At 39.0% G+C, this 16,619-nt stretch overlaps 1 protein-coding gene across 1 annotated transcript in view; it reads left to right on the forward strand.

Annotated features, from left to right (window-relative positions):
* Positions 1–2,443: 2,443 nt before the first annotated feature.
* LOC140241757 (fibroblast growth factor receptor-like 1) overlaps positions 2,444–16,619 on the forward strand; it is a 64,529-nt gene continuing 50,353 nt past the window's right edge. Inside the window, 2 exon segments of the mRNA XM_072321508.1 lie at positions 2,444–2,542; positions 2,716–2,841. Coding sequence (XP_072177609.1) covers positions 2,754–2,841 — 88 coding nt within the window. The 5' untranslated portion in view covers positions 2,444–2,542; positions 2,716–2,753.

Consider the following 16,619-nt stretch of genomic DNA (forward strand, 5'->3'; position numbering starts at 1 on the left):
AGCTTCAAGACCCTCGTATTTTATCAATGCAGAGGTACTCATAGGGCCTAAATATCTTTTTTGCATTAAACAAAGAACTGAATTCGGTTCAGTGAGTGCGTAATCACGAGAATTTACGTCTAAACTCGAATGAACTGATCAGAATGAGAACAGATAAATCTGATTATTGAATGTAACTTTGGTTATTTTGATTATGATCCAATGATGATCTTGATAAGGCTCGCATCGTGGTCAGCAAGACTAAGGTAGTTTGTTCGTATTGTTCTTTCTTACTTTTCATGTTTTCTATGTTTTCTATTGCTATCTCTACGTATTATAATTATTATTTAGTAACGGGTGCATATCCGCAACCTGGGCAATATCGTGGTCTGAGAGGAGGTATAAAGACCAATATTGTGCTTTGTAAAATTCAGTTAGTTTGCTCGTTTCCTCGGCTCCCTATGAAGACATTACTGACTTACTAACCAGGGATACCATCCCAGGAAAATCGAGAATAGACAGCAATGCCGCCTGCACCACTCCTGTGGGAAGAGCTGCTCCTATACTGCTTGGGACAGAAGGTACATCTCACGGCTAGGCTTCGTGTGCTTTTTCTAACAAAATGATTAGTACACGGGACTGAGGGCGAATATGGGCCACCAGTTGACACGGTGAAACGGTGTGGTAGAGATGAAAGGGGGACAATTCTTTGGGATAACTCTTCAGCACCGACTGAGCTGAACTTGTGAGGGAGGATAAGACTGAACTCCGCCTAGGGTAATGAGCTCCGTTGTATACCCACCCGTACTGTGACGATGATGGATGAAGTACGTGCACAATACACGCAAGATCCCGAATGCGCCCAATAAAGCGGGGCAATATAAACACTAGGAGGGAGAAGGGAGCGATGCCCCCCGCCCTTACCCCTCGTAGGGGGTATCAGGGGTGGGGCATTTTGAGTAAGGACTGGTAGTTAGGCGGGGAACAGAGTGCAGTATGAACGTGACTGGCGTTTCGGAATGTCTCTACATAATATGAAAATATATTAATCTATTAGTAAGGGAAAACACACACACACACACACACACACACACACACACATACACACACACACACACACACACACACACACGGCACATGCAGACACCAGTGACACACACAGACACATTTACAAATAATATAGTTAACAACAACGAAATATATTATAATAATTATCTAGGTTAGATTTATTTTAGGAAGAAAAAAATGATTCAGAACAGATCATTCACCAATATTCAACATAGTTTTCGGGCGATAAATCATTTTGACATCTTATATCTGTCTCTGTTCTCTGTATTGAGAAAAAAAAAGTGTTGATATAATTCTCTTCGCTGTATGCTGGTTTGTGTTTAGTGTGTGGAGGCGGGGGCATGCATCACATAAAAATTGTTCATAATCACCAATATATTCCAGTGTGTCTGCTCTCGAAAACAATATTGATTTGTAGTGCTTTCCAGAAATCTAAGGTATTCATATTTTGTTTTTGTTGTGGGTTTTTTTCGCCACCACAACATTACCCCCCCCCCCCAAAAAAAAAAACAAAAAACAAAAAACAAAAAAACAAAAACAAAACAAAACAAAAAATGGGCTCACGAAAGTTCCGGAATTTCTACGGCTGTGTTGAAAAGGGATGTTCAGAGCTTTTATCATTGACGTCGGTTGATCATGAAGAAGTACATGATTAAATTGAAATGATGAATTCTGTGTATAGGTCGAACGTTGCTCTAACTTGAAATCTCCCTTCCTACTTTCTGTTAGGCCTACTCATATCGCGGTATTGTATTATACGAGGAGGAAAAACAGAATACAAACTGAACTCTACGACGTAGTCGCGTGTAGATTCAATGCTTAACTGGCTTAATGTAAAAATTAGCCATTAATCGTCTTATCAGCACTTTGTTATCATTTTGGTGTTAGTTAATTTGTTTACTTCTATACTTTGCGAAGGTCAATGTACACACGAAATGTGGATTTTTTTTTCCCCCGACAGAATCCAATGGGGATAGTGGCTTGTGCAGCGCTAGCTGTCTCGTCGCCAGGAGAGTTGTGCGGTGCCACAGCGGACCAATCTCGTCTATGGGCACCGTTCCCTGCTTCTTTTGTACACTCACACACACACACATCGCCTTAGCACTGCAGTGGTACATGGTGTGTATAAACAATAACGCCATGTGTGTGCTTAGTCGTGTTCACACAATCACACGCCTACACTACGCACACACATACACATTACACACACTGGCGCGTCGGATCGGTGGTGGTGTGTGTGGATCGCTCTCGTATCCGTCGTGCTCTGATCGTCCACAGCACATCGTAGTACTGTCGGCAACAGGCGGATGCTGGATGAGCTTACGACCCGAATTTTTGGACTGGTGTCTAGTTTAGTGTACACAGTGTTCCGGCTGCTGGTGGTAGTATATCGTGGCGTGACTTGAGGCGAAATTTAATAAATGTAGACTTCGTTTAAGCTTACGAATGCGATACCCAATCATCGGATGTTACTATCAAGTTCTGCGATGACACGGTAGGCTCATAAATTTGTGCAGCCAGTGGTCAGTCACGAACCACCGACTGTTTTCTACTTACTACAGAGTCGTGTCCACTCGAAAAAGAAAGTGGAGAGCTCTCTACTCCCGACAAAATGTTCGTGCGGTGGCTGTACAAACTAACCGCTCCGCCTCGTTTTTCTCCCCTCAGGTTTCCCGCGTGTTGTCCCGTAGCGATCCGCTGAGAAAATGGCTCGTGTTTCTTCTCCGCTTTTCTCATGCCTCGTTTTGTGGCTGGGTGTTTTCCTTCGCGTTGCTGCGCCGGAGAGCTCTAGAGGTAAGTTATATCCAGTTACCAATTATTTCCATCTAATTCGAGGCACACAAAGGGGAAAAGAGAGGAGAAAGCATAAGAGAGAGAGGGAGAGAGGAATGGAAAAAGGGGAATCCGTCGTCTGCCCTTTCACTAAAGTCTCAGGTGTATGCATGGTTACCCGAAATCCCCTGGATATCTTTAACGTTAGCTTGACTAAGCTCCGTTGGACTTAGAAACATAATGTGATTCGTCATTGCTTAACACAACATAAGTTTATCTACTTGTTCATTGCTGTATTCAGTTCTTAGTTTTCATTTCAGTTATTGTGTTAGCCTATACAGTATAAACAGATAGACACTGAAACAGACAACTTCTTTTATTGTGTTCCATCAAAGTATTGTGAATTTGTGAGTAGTGTAGCAAGTGCAGCTTGCACAAAAGACAAATTTTATCCACCCAAGACAATTATGAACATTTTATGTCATATTCATAACTAAGATTTTATCTAACCTTGTCCCAAGTAACCATGGAAGGCTGTTCATTTATGTACAAGTTGTAATTACTTTTTTCAAGACGTGTATCAAAGTTTATAAGCTTTACTCCAAGCATCAACCAAGTACTCTAGGTCTCTAGTCAAGCTGTGATCCTCTGCAATGAACTTTTTTAGTTGGCCCTATTTTCTTCAGTATGAGAAAGCTTTATTTATTTTATTAAAAACGTGTCCGAAATTTTATTCCTTACTCTAAATGGTGTTGTATTGTGATGATGGAGTACGAGTTGAGACTGTATGACATTTCATATAGGGGTCCTAGAAAAAAAAAAAAGAAGAATTTTGCCATCATCAAACACTGAAATAGTGGATGCTTGTTGGCTCTAATATTTCTTTCCAAGCCTCAGCCAATTTAACGCTAGTAACAGTAACAATTGCCACAATTGTCACAGACCATTACACTGTGGTTCTTTCCGTCACCAGATATTTGAAGTGCTTTCCCAGGGTTTGTGCATAGAAACAACCTCGCCAGTACAGTGAACACTCAGTCAGATGTAATTGCAGAAGCATTCTCATCAATGATTAATGACATTTTTCCTTTTCACAAAAATTTCTGCCTATTATATGCATTTTTTTTTTGTGCAAACATGATTTTTATGATGTACAGTGTATGATCAGATTTGCGAGAGCAATGTGAACCATTTTCTTTTGAGAGAGTTCCATGTCCTCACAATTCGATTTGTATCAGCTATAGGGAGGTGAATGATGCACACCTACATTTCCATAATGTGCATGCCTTTGTTAGTATTGTAAATGAAGATGGAAAAGACCTCCATGGCATTTTGTTTATAAATATTCATACTAGGTGCATTGTATCTGGAGAGCTCTAGCAAGTGTATCATGATGATCCAGAACCCTTTCTTCCCATAGGAAAAAAAAAAAAAAAAGGACAGATGCTAGTACATGAATTTAACTACATTTAATTTGAATCAGAACTGATGGATATCAAATATGAACCCTTCTGACATGTAGAAAAAAAAAAAGAAAGATTGAAGAATATTCCATAAATCATGTATCGTAAGCAATGCACTAAATCACTCGTAGGTTTAATTAGGCTTGACTTGCACCAGTTGATACCAAATGTAGTTGTGAATGTAGTATTGGGCATTTCTTGATTTACAATACATGGCTACTCATGATTTTCCATTCAACTGCTGCTGAGTTTGTGTGTGTAGGGTGAGGATTGCAAGATTTGGTGTTTGTGGTGGGAACTGATGTCTTCAAAAACATTGCAGGTTGTATTTTAATGGGCAGGAAAAGGATGGCACTCACACCTTTATGATGTCCGTCCATGAATTTGCCCTTCCTCCCAATTTGTCTTCTGCCCATTGCAAGAGGTCACCCTTTGCTTGACTGGATTGATTCTTGTGCTTGTTGTAATCCAGTGCTTGTCAGCTGAAAAAAAGTTTTATGACTTTCCTCCGTGCTCTCTGCAAGTAAATTTAAAGCAATTCTGTCCCGAAGTTCACTGTGGAACCAAATTTGGAAGGTTTACCCTCCCAGTGGTCTTGCTTCAAAGAACAGATCTTTGATATAGCATTTCTTCTGTTTTCCATCCCCAAAAATGTATTTAACCTATAAAAAAAAACAGGAAAGCTTTATAAGAATGTAATGTTTGGGTTACAAGCAATTTGAACATTCATTATACACATTTAAGTGTGAAATACATTGTAACTTCCATGAATGGAACATTCCACAGTATTCATTTTCAAAGTCACAACCTTGGCTAGTGGAAAGATGTTGCTTTTGATATTAAAGGATTATAGCAAATGCTTTGAGAAAACATTGCCCAACTTATAGTCTTAGCAAAGACATCATGAGACATGTTCATTTGTATTAAAACCAAACAACATGCTGGTATACTGATCACTGACAGATTTGACTGAAACAACAGTAAATGTCAATGAAATTTATTTTGGGAACAATTTCAAGGGAGAAGGCAGTGCACCGAAAAATTAAAATCAAGGATTGCTAAAAGTGTACTGCACTGGCATGAAATTTAATACTACTACTAGCCTTTAATTGATGTCACAGAAAAAGAATTTGGCTTCCATCTTCAATCATATTAAACGAGCTTCGCTTTGTGGGTAGATTATTTATTAATTTGTCTTCTATTCTAAAGCTTAGAGAGATGGTGATTTATACTGCATTTGAATACATCTAAGAATAGCAAAACAACAACAAAATGATTGCAGTATCCCATTTTTTCTTTGAAATGGAAAATTAATGTGTGATTAGGATGGCTGATACTGATGTTATGTGTAAGACCCCCAACTTATTTTAGAAATGTCAATATATGTATCTATTGTTTCTTCAAGAGGAAAAACAGGAAGGATGGCATATGAGGAGATGAAGGAGATGTTTAAACTCATGAGTAGAGAAAGCATGAGAAAGAGAAAAAGAGAAGAAGAAGAAGGAAAGTGGGATAGAGGAATGAAAAAGGATGTAGCGCATGGACTCTGGAGAGACAGTGTCTCATGTGATGTGTGTGTGTGTGTGTGGCAGAGTAGAAAGACAAGGGCAGGTTCAGTGTGGAGTTTGCACTTTTATCTTTAGCCCTGCTGCATGGAGCATACAATTAGCCGTGTTGATTCAGGCTTTTGATTGTTGGTACAGGACCAAGCGGCTCTGTTTTCAGCATAAACATGGCTGCTCCAGGACTATTGCTATTAACCCTTGGCATGCCACGTTTCTACTCGCCGCTCATCTCCACCGATCCAACAGAGTGCAGTGATCATGTATGTTCACCAGCAAACAGCAAAGAACTGTAATTCATGTTTTGTGTGCACTCGTCATACAACCATTGTCTAAAAGTAGGGGGAGGGGGTTTATGTGCATGATGAAATCCATTGTCCAAGCAATCTTGCGGAATATTAGTTACAAATGTGTGCCTGAGTCAAGTTCTGTATTTATCTGATAGTGGCTTCTAAGAGAATTATCTTGTTAATCCAAATTTGGTGTAAAGATGATTATTAGGTACACATATATGTCATGGGGAAACTTTTTCTTTTCAATACAGTGTAGGTGTAAAGTAATTTCTCATTAAAGGCATAATTTACCATTTGCAGATGAAACAAAAACCCAGCATTAGTGCTTTAAAATAGTTCTAAAATGTGAGTTAGGGATAGAAACAACCACTGTAAAAATTTGAATCTGTATTATCAATGTTAAGTATTGTTAAATACACAAAATGTGAACAATGGTTATAATAAGAATACTTCCAGACTAAACCGTCTACAGTTATGGTTTATTGAGAAAAATACTGATATCTCCTTATATTTTAGGCTTTATTGCGAAAATTGTATATGGTAGGACGTTTTGTGATACAACAGATCTGCACATATGCATAAAAGGTGATATCTTCAAAAATTTCAAAATCACTTCTCCCAAAGGTAAACTGGACCTTTAAATACCTGAATCTGCAATAAAAAAAAAAAATAGGTTGCTTGCACAAAATTTTCATGGTTGTACAAACAAACTGATTGCATGATAGGAAGATTTATGATGTCACACCATAGAATCAGACATGGAGTCACAATGTTTCATCGTAATTTTGATGCCTTACTCTGTACCTATAGCAACAAGATTTTGAAAGGGGAGGGGGTGGGTTGGGTTTTCTATCAAGCAGTTTTCAGATTTATCAGATGGGATACAAAAGTCTTATTTAATAGCCTTCAAATTTCTATCAGCATGAAACCAGTCCTACTCAATAAGCTAAACTTCAGCTAAGCTGAGATATACAGTAAATCAAATTAAACTTTTACAGTTGGCATATTTACTGCTTTGGAGATTATGAATCAATTCATACATTTGTATAATGATGACAATGATAATAATAATGATAATAATAATAATAATAATAATTATAATAACAATAATAATAATAATAATAATAATAATTATAATAATAATAATAATAATAATAATAATAATAATAATAATAATAATAATAATAATAATAATGATAGTTATTATACTTGTCATTAATGTAGTTCTCATCAAAATTATAATTTGATAAACGTTTCAAATGATAGGGTACAAATAACATGGAAAAGTAAGAGAAATAAAAATCATCACAGGAGGAGGAGAGGAAGTTGCTATTGGCTGTAATAGTGCACTAACAGTAACTTAGCTGGTCGCTGGTGCATTTTGCCATCATGAGCAGGAGCCTCGGGCTGGGGCTGGGGCGGGAGAGGGTGTTGATAGTGATGGTGCCTTGTCAGTGGCAGGAAATGCAGGCCTCAAAGAGCCCAACCTCACCAAAGAGTATGCTATAAAAGATTGGCGACTGAGGGGGAGATATGTTTACGTAGGAATTTGCTATTTACCAACCACCAAAAAACTGAACTATAGATATATTTTAAGTCTGATATTATTCTTGTGCATTCTTGTAACTAAAGAGTATTAGTACCAGCTTGTACAGCTCTGCAGGTCAGGTGATTTTATAGGTTTCAGTAGAACAATAGTGTGGATCATGATGATACAGTTTACCATCCATTTTGCAACTCCCAGGTATGGCTTTGATTCTGTGAAGAACGTAACTAAACTATGATAATCATGTTCGACAAATTTATGCTGATACAAAATCGTTACTAAATTTTACTGGTATGTTTCAGATCTGTTCGCATTAGGAGTGATCTGCAATAGAATATTGTGCGAGTGCTAATGGTTGACATAAGTACCTGTCATTGTAGCCAGCAAAGCTATTTTCTCCACTAAACTGGGCTTAGCAAATTGTTACAAGTGTGCTGTTTGCCATCAAGACTTTATATTCTGGTTTTCAGCATATTCCTATTTATTAGAGGTCTCTGAGGAATGATGAAGTATGTTTGTTTTTGTTTTTATTTTTGTTTTTTGCAGGGAAATGGTTATAGATATTTTGAGGATTTCATATTCAGGATTCCAATTTCCATGTAATTTGTGAGGTATTTAAGCTTTCCAAACCAATGTGATTTACTGAGTTTATCATGTACATATCTTTGAATGTTTGCCAACATCTCCAAAGAAATGAACATTTTAGAAGATAAACACTCACTCTGTCATGGCTGAAATTCAGTGGCCATAATACATATTATTATTGAAGAGTTTTCCCTATTAAAGCCCATTTCCTTTGAACCTTAAAACCGTATAATCTATCTGGTTCATTAATCTGTTTTTAATATGTTTTAGTGTGTTCTTTTACCTTTTTGCCATCAGAATGATAACTGCTGACATATAGGCCTACTGCCCTCAATGAAATCCTTCTTGTTGTCTTTCTTGGGTCTGTATTTTGATTTCATAAATTATACCACAGGGAAAACAGGCTATGTAAATACTAATTATATTGTGCAGTGTTTTTAAAAACAAGTCCCAGTAGAATAAGATGCCAATTTTATCCTTATTTTCTAGTGATTCACAAGTTCTGAAATTTTTTTGTTTTGTTTTGTTTATTTTGTAGCAACATAAGTTTTTGAGAATATGATATGAAACTCTGGAAAGTTGAAATCAATGTGGCGTGATAACAGAGTTGCGAGCGTTAGCTGAAGATGATGCAGGCTTAGGTTGTTCCCAGCGTAATTATTTTGTAGGATTATGAGTGAAGAGAGGGAAGGGGAAAAACACTCAGATCTGATAAGTTTAGTGGCAGACACACCATTGTGAGTGAAATTTACTCAGGTGGCCTGCTACTTACCATTACATTGTGTGTCTTACAATGTAGGCCTACATGTATGTCACTGGATGAAATGTTTGAAGTGTTTGTCTTCTTTTTTGTGTGTATGTGTGTATGTTTGATCGAAAGTGGCATACTTTCCTTGATGGGACAATATTCAAGGGCGTTAGACTCATGTGAGTTCTAGGTAGATGCTCATTTCTTCCTACCCCACCCCTTTAAATTGCTATCATGGGATGGAAAACATATTTGTCTCTCTGTACTGAATGATGACCACTTGTTGGACTTTGTAGCTGAGTACAGAAGCAAGCACCATGCTTGCACCTTTCTTTCGTCCCTTTTCCAGTCATATACACATCCCATCCAACAGCCACTACCACTGCTGGCCAACTTTACACATACATTGTGTACATCCTTATGAAAGCGGTAGCCTTTAGTGGCCTACCAAGTCCTGCCAACTCTGAATAGATGCCATTGAGGGATAGTAATTAGGCAAGAGGGGCAATTCTTTACACCCCTTTACCACCCCTCCTTATCACCCTATTGTTGTGCTGATGAGAGTTATTGTTGTGCGGGCAGCCACAGTCAGCCCCCCTACCTTTTCCCTTTTTTTCCGACCTTTTTTATTGTGAGAATGGAAGAATGGATCCCAGACTGTAGGGAGACAAGAGGAAGAGGGAGGATGAGAAAACACTCTCTTGAAAGGGATTTACTCGGGACTATCAAAAGGAGTGTGAACCGCAGTCTAAACTGGCATGGAATATTCAGCTGATCCCCCACCCCCCCTTCTCTCTCTTTTCTCAGGCAAGATCAAATGAGCAACAAGAGATCTAGAAAGCATGGAAATGTTCGCAAGGTTTATGAATAGTCCCCCCTCCACAGAAAAAAAAAAAAAAAACTTTAGTAGAAGGAAAAGAGCCCTAATAATGTGTAGTGATAGATAGGTTCAGGACAAGTAAAAATGTTATGCCAAAGAAAGAATTTGTAAGGAAACACAGTCAATTCTACAATGTAGCTCCTCTATGTTTACTCAGTTATGGTATAAATTGATAGCGTATTGTTATAAAAATCAAAATTCAAATCCCTGGTAGGTATTTCAGGATAGACGATTAGATACACAGTCACCTAAAAAAAAAGATATATTGATGAAAGATACATTTTGTCGATGGACATTAGGAGAGATGAAATACATACTTGTTTATGCTCAGAGAAATGAAGATGAAGATATGGAGAGGATTATGTAACCTGCAACAAGAGCGGGAGGCATGCAACGAAAACCATTCTTCAATCACATTCCTCAAGAACCTCTCTTTGGGTGTTTGCAAGACTTGTCCAGCTAGGGTCAGAAAAAGACAAGGAAGAAAAAAGAAATTGGGCAGGGAAAAGTGGGTTTTTGTTCCTCTCCATCATGTGGTGAGCTAGCGCGAAGGATGAGTCTGCTACGTTTCCAGCAAATGTTCCACGAGGCTGGATTTACGTGCCTCCCCTTTACCTGTCGGCAGATTAAAATGGCCTCAGCACACAATGGGCCACTCAAAACTCGTGAACACATCAAGTTTTGCAATCTAGCTAACAGCACATGTATTTTTTTTTTTTTTTTTTTTTTAAGAGGAAGAATGTGACTGGAAAGGATTGGGACAGAAGAGGTAGATGAAGCAGTGGAGGAGGAGGAGGATTGAGGGAAGGATCAAACATGCTGATAGGGATGTATGGTATACTAGAGGATAATTGGGCCAATATCCTTTTTTTTCTTCTTCTTCTTCTTTTGGCAACATTTCTTTCACTTTTGCTTGATATAATCTGAACTATCCATGAGCATGAGCCGCAAAGATGTGATTCTCATTTTCAGTATTTGTGCTACAACATAGGTGACACTCTGTCAGTCAAGCATCGAAAAAATAAAAACCACAAGTGATTTCATTCATGCTGTGGTCAGTACCTCTTGAAACATAGCACAATGCCAATCATCTTCCAGGATTGAAACAGGCGTTTCCTCAAACTTGATGGCAAGTCAAGGTGAGAATACATCTTGATGCCATATGTAGTGTGACTGTGACTGCTATCTGTAAAGGAAAGACCTGTTTTTTTCTTTTTCTTTGTTCCAGCAATTTTGAAACTTCTTTAATCCTTGTAGACATGTGGTTTCCACCTAGGTGACCCCCACTGTCTTTTTCCCTCCTTTAACTTCCTCCCCTGCTGCCCCTATTTACTTTAAATCTCTTACCTCATTGGACCACATGAGGGCTGTTGGTGAGATGGCATGGTAGCTGGATGGTGACCTTAATTACCGATCTGTCCTTGGTGACGTGAAAAGAAACATGTTAATTACCCCCATGCAGTGAGCCCAAATGGATTTTTCCCACTTCAGTTGCAAACATTGGAGAGAGAGAGAGAGAGAAGGGGGGGGGGGGAGAACGAGGGAGAAGAGATGAAATCTGGGCAATTTTAAAGTTATCACGCCTTTCTTCGATCTGCCCAAAACCTCCTCTTTTATCATCACATCTCAGCCCCCATACCTCTCCAAAGATGATGGAATTCTCTTGACAAGAGGCTGCTCTGACCTTGCCTGCTATTGTTGTCATGGAAACCCTCCCCCATCTTCTAGCCTCTTCAGGTTCATCATGCACTGCATCATCATCGTGCGATGGTCTCAAAATCAATAGGGAACGTTTTACCTTTGTTGACAGGGAGGGACAGATTTTTGCAAGCACGACTTCACAACTCACATGAAGGAAGGCATGTGTGTGTGTACGTGTATGTTGGGGAGGGGGGGGGGGTCGATTCATTATTTTCACATGATCCAGAGTGACCCATCTTAAAATGAAAAAAAAAAGTATCTCCTTTATAGGTACATGTAATGTAATACTTTCATGAGAACTGTCAAGATCATAATCGTATTGTGGAGTGAAACTGTCAGTCCTTACCTTTGAGTCATATAGGTGTCCATGTACAGAAAGAAGATCCTTTATTGGTGTGAAGACAATGAAAAAAAAAATATGCAGAACTACAGTGTACTCTGCACCAGTCAAGATCAATTAATTTTCAGTAATGAGATGATTATTTGATCCCCGTCTCATCCCATTGCATTGGGAATTAATGATAAGTGGTTACTATCATGGTTACTGCATAAAATCATGTGTACAATGTACCCCGGTATTGTTCTCTGAATATATGTTGATGAAGTGGAGATGAATGCCCTGCCCTCTCATAATGTGAAGACCCTTAAGAAGGCAACTCTTAACTGGATGAACTTCTGTTTTATATTGTCACAGCTTTGCAAACCACGTCATGTGAATGACAGAATTACTGGTAGTTGTGCCAGAGCACACTATACAGAACTAAAAAAAGGGTTTTCATGTCAGCAGAAATTCGATGAATATTAATGGTGCATCAATGGGGGTGTCAACTTGTCCTGAAAATAATGTTCAAATCAAATCAATCTGAGAGCATAGAGAACTAATGGTGGCTAAAATTGGCAAAGTCAGAGCAATAGAAGGATATGCAATTGCAGCAACTTCAGCTTCTGTATTCTAAACGCATCATGTATTCATTCATGTGTCAAGTACTGTATACGCTGTATATTTCGCGGGGGTTTTATTTTTGCGAATTTCGCGAGTCGGGAGCTATTCGCGAAATTAACGACACGCGAAAATATTACCTTCCAAAATGAATCCCTTGCCTTCATGATACGAACATTTCAGTACTAGTATACCATGTCACGGCTTACCGAACAGACCATACTGGCTATTAGCTTGTTTACGTACATATAGCACGTCCACGTCTACTTTAATACGAATACTGTTAGAGAGCCAATCCATTACCGCAAGGGGACCACTCATCAGAAATCTAGTGCGATGGACTTAACCACTTCAAAAATGTTGAATTCTAACTTACTAGTTCGCAGAGTTTGGTAAGTTTCTTTTTATGCAGTGTATAACTAGTATCATTCTTATTTGCTAGTAAGTTGAAAATTCACACTTTCTTTGCCACTTCATATTTTCTCTGGTCCCCCAATCGCGAATTTAACCACTCGCGAAAATGTGTGACAGCAGCAATTCGCGAAAATTTATGTACGCGAAAATTACAGCGTATACAGTAAGTAGAGAGGTGAAATGCTGGTATGAAGTACTTCTATTGTGCCTCTGACACTGTAACTGTCTTTTATTTATTGTTCAATGTATTTGTAGCATTAATGGTGGGTATAAACCCATTTTGAATGCAACTATTCTTGTGGTTTGATCCTGAAGAAGAAAGCATGACACATATGGTTACAGTAAAACACTACAAACAGATATGACTGTCATTCAGGGAAATGCATCTAATACAAATCCCTATCTCCCATTAGAAATGATGCAGATGCATGCTTTCAAGTTTCTGGACATAGTAGAGACGGATGCGGTGTATGCTTGGAAGTTTGTGCATTGATACAAAAGCAATCTTTCTGCCCTATGTTTTTTATGATGCTATTTAATTGCCTGATGCACGATATGGCGTGAAATCCATCAACAATTACCCTTGGCTGGTTTGCAGGCAACATAGGTATAACATGCTATCAGATAAGGCCACTCAGACGCAATCCCAATCTAGGTTCATTGCACCTGGATATATTGTGGGCGATGATAGCACACCGTAAATCAACTCATAAATCTCAGCACTTGTTAGGGCCGTAGCTGAATAGGCGGCACTCGGACTTTGCAACTATGGGACTATTGCATGTGAGCATACATGTTGTATATACTCATGCACACTCATACAGTGGTCTGAACACAGGGGGAAAACTTTTTTTTTTCATGGACAATGAGCTTCATCAAACAAAGATATCACAGACAAAAGATGAAAGCTTCTGAATGGCAGTAAAAATCCTATGATTTATATATTTGGCCTCATTGTAGATAAGCAACACAGTTGCAGCATCTTTGCAGTTTTTTTATTTGTTTGTTTTGTGCGTTTTTTTTTCTTTCTATTTTTTTCTTTGCTGAAGATCCCAGCTTCCAGCGCCATTCCACAACAGAATTGAAGGAATCGGTGACAGCTCGTAAAACATATTGTCATAGCTCATAGTCATTTCTCTATGAAACTCATCTAAAAGCCAGAGTGAATGTCACCTGTTTTATTATGATATGGTTGCAAGATAATGCTGCAGAAAAAAGAAAGAAAGATTGATTTATTCCAGAGGGTTACGCTGTGAGTACATGGGGGGGGGGGGGGGGGGTGGGACCCAGTGACCTAGTTTAGAATTATGGTCTGCATTTCGTAGAATGTTACTCAGTGAAAGATATAAAGAGAACTTTAAGTATGAGCAGTGACATGTAAACAGAGAAGTGAATTTTGAATGAAATCATAGAATGATTGATAAAAAGTATTATAAATGGAGGCTTTCAAACATGACCCAGAAGTATACCTCAGAAAAGCTGCATTTATCACAGGACTGTTATTTTACGTAAATAATCCTGCCTATCACTTTTCTGCAGAGAAAGACCATGTTGTAGATTTTTTTAAATGGAGTATAACTCTCATCAGGCCTTGGTAAATAGGGCCTATATGATTGTAGGTGAAATGTCCATTCTTTTGTCCTTTTTTTTTTTGGGGGGGGGGGACAATGATTGATTGAGGATAGGAAGAACCCAACATAACATTCTATGTGTATAGAACCAGCATTACAAGTATACAACAGCTTGTGGAGTTGGCCATTTTACACATTTAATATGTACTCCATCCATAGCTTCTCTTGTTTATGGGAGTTTTGGTTGTTCCCCCCCCCCCCCCCTCTTGTTTGCCCGCCCTTGAGTTGGCTATGTTTACATTTGGGGAAACGTGTTGGGGATTTGCAGGCACTAGTGGCAGGCCAGACCAGTGTGTGCTGAGCATTGTCCACTTTGTGCGGTCTGGGCCTTTTTACCCACAAAATTGCTGTTGGGAGGTTCACCTTTTGGTCCCATACACCTGTTATCTTGTCCATATCTGTGGATGCACAAACTCACAGACGAATATTTGTCAGGCATATAATGATTGTGCAAGTTGTGATTTGATTGTTTGTTTGTTTCTTTTTCAAGTTAACAAAAAAAAAGGAAATGTATGACAGCTTGAAACATCAGACTGCACTCTTGTATATTATTGTAGGTCCTACATAGGACTGCACTAGTCCCCCATGAAAGAACTAGGCCTACATGGATTTAGTTTATCATGTGTGTCAAGAAATTTGAGCAAGTATTTATGTAGGGCCAGTATTGTTAACTGGGACCCAAGTGACAGAATGGGCCCCAGGGGTTTGAGACCCTTAGCAAGTAGTGCAGGGGACCTTCTGAACATGGGGCCAAGATTCAGGACAGGGATCCATTCCCACTGTCCTAGCCGCTCCGCCAGCAGTGCATGGCGATTATGGGCTTTGCCAGTCATCAGTGCCTGCCTCAATAGGTTTGAGAGGCTTTGTCCAGCTTGGATGAACTGACCACTATCAATTGTCCCAACAAGCTGCTTTCTTCTGCTCTTTTCTCTGCTTTTTTTTTTCTTCTTTGTAGCTGGACATGCTCTTGTTCCTTTCCTCATGCTCACTCTCTTTTCTTTTCCTGGAGTATGGAATCCTGCTCATCGTCATGATTGGCAAGAGAACAAGGGAGAGATGAGACGCGGCCTGATGGAACATTGATTGACATGTTATTGAGGGCTTCAGGAGAAGAATAGAATGATCCCAGCTCATTAGCCTTGGAGACTGCTTAAGGCCTAGTCTCACTTCTCAGACACCGGGAAGCCCAATGGTGCAAATGGCGAGGAAGAGAGTGGTAACGGTCACATCATTGTAATCATTTCTTGCATCGGCAGTGCATGTACGATGTCCATTGAGAGGCAGTGGAGTTGAATTCAATTTTGTGGAAGGAGCTTTGACTTCAGTGTGCTGCTGATATCCTGAAAAGTTTTCATTTAGGGCCTTGGCCTACTGGTGTTTAGAACCTCAAGAGTAGCTTCCTATACACTGTGGCATGGTCTGCAAAGGGAAGACTACTTGTTCAGCACTGCAGCCCCCTAACGGACTGGCTGCACTAATAAAAACTATGAAATAGTGTAAGAAATTATGAATTTCATTGGAATGGTCATCCCGATGGTCAACGAGTTAAAATATGGCAGTGACACTGCGCTGTCAGGTCAGGAGACAGTCACAATAGCATTGGTCTCAAATTCAGTCATGGTATCATTTTTTTTTTCATAGTCTGTACAAATTTTGCCTAAATTTTGGAGAGAAATACTTCTTTGAATTTGATAAGGAGATAAATTGTAATTTTTTATGTGTTGGTAAGATACATTAGGACAAACAGTTTGCATTTCGTATTAATGTGGACACAGCTTGCAATCACAATGAAAAAAAACCCCAAAAAACTTGTTAATGGGAAGCATGGGATAGATGAAAATACAATGTTTTTACCACCGACTTGATACAGGAAAGTTGGTGTTTTTGTTGTCTGTATGTTGCATCAGTGTGTGTATAAGGGAACATGCCTTTAAAAAACATGCACACACACACACACACACACACACACACACACACACACACACACACACACACACACAACAACAACAACAACACATTGTGAAAGGCTTACTTTG

The sequence above is a fragment of the Diadema setosum genome, chromosome 18 (genome assembly GCF_964275005.1).
Source record: "Diadema setosum chromosome 18, eeDiaSeto1, whole genome shotgun sequence".
Taxonomy (NCBI): domain Eukaryota; kingdom Metazoa; phylum Echinodermata; class Echinoidea; order Diadematoida; family Diadematidae; genus Diadema; species Diadema setosum.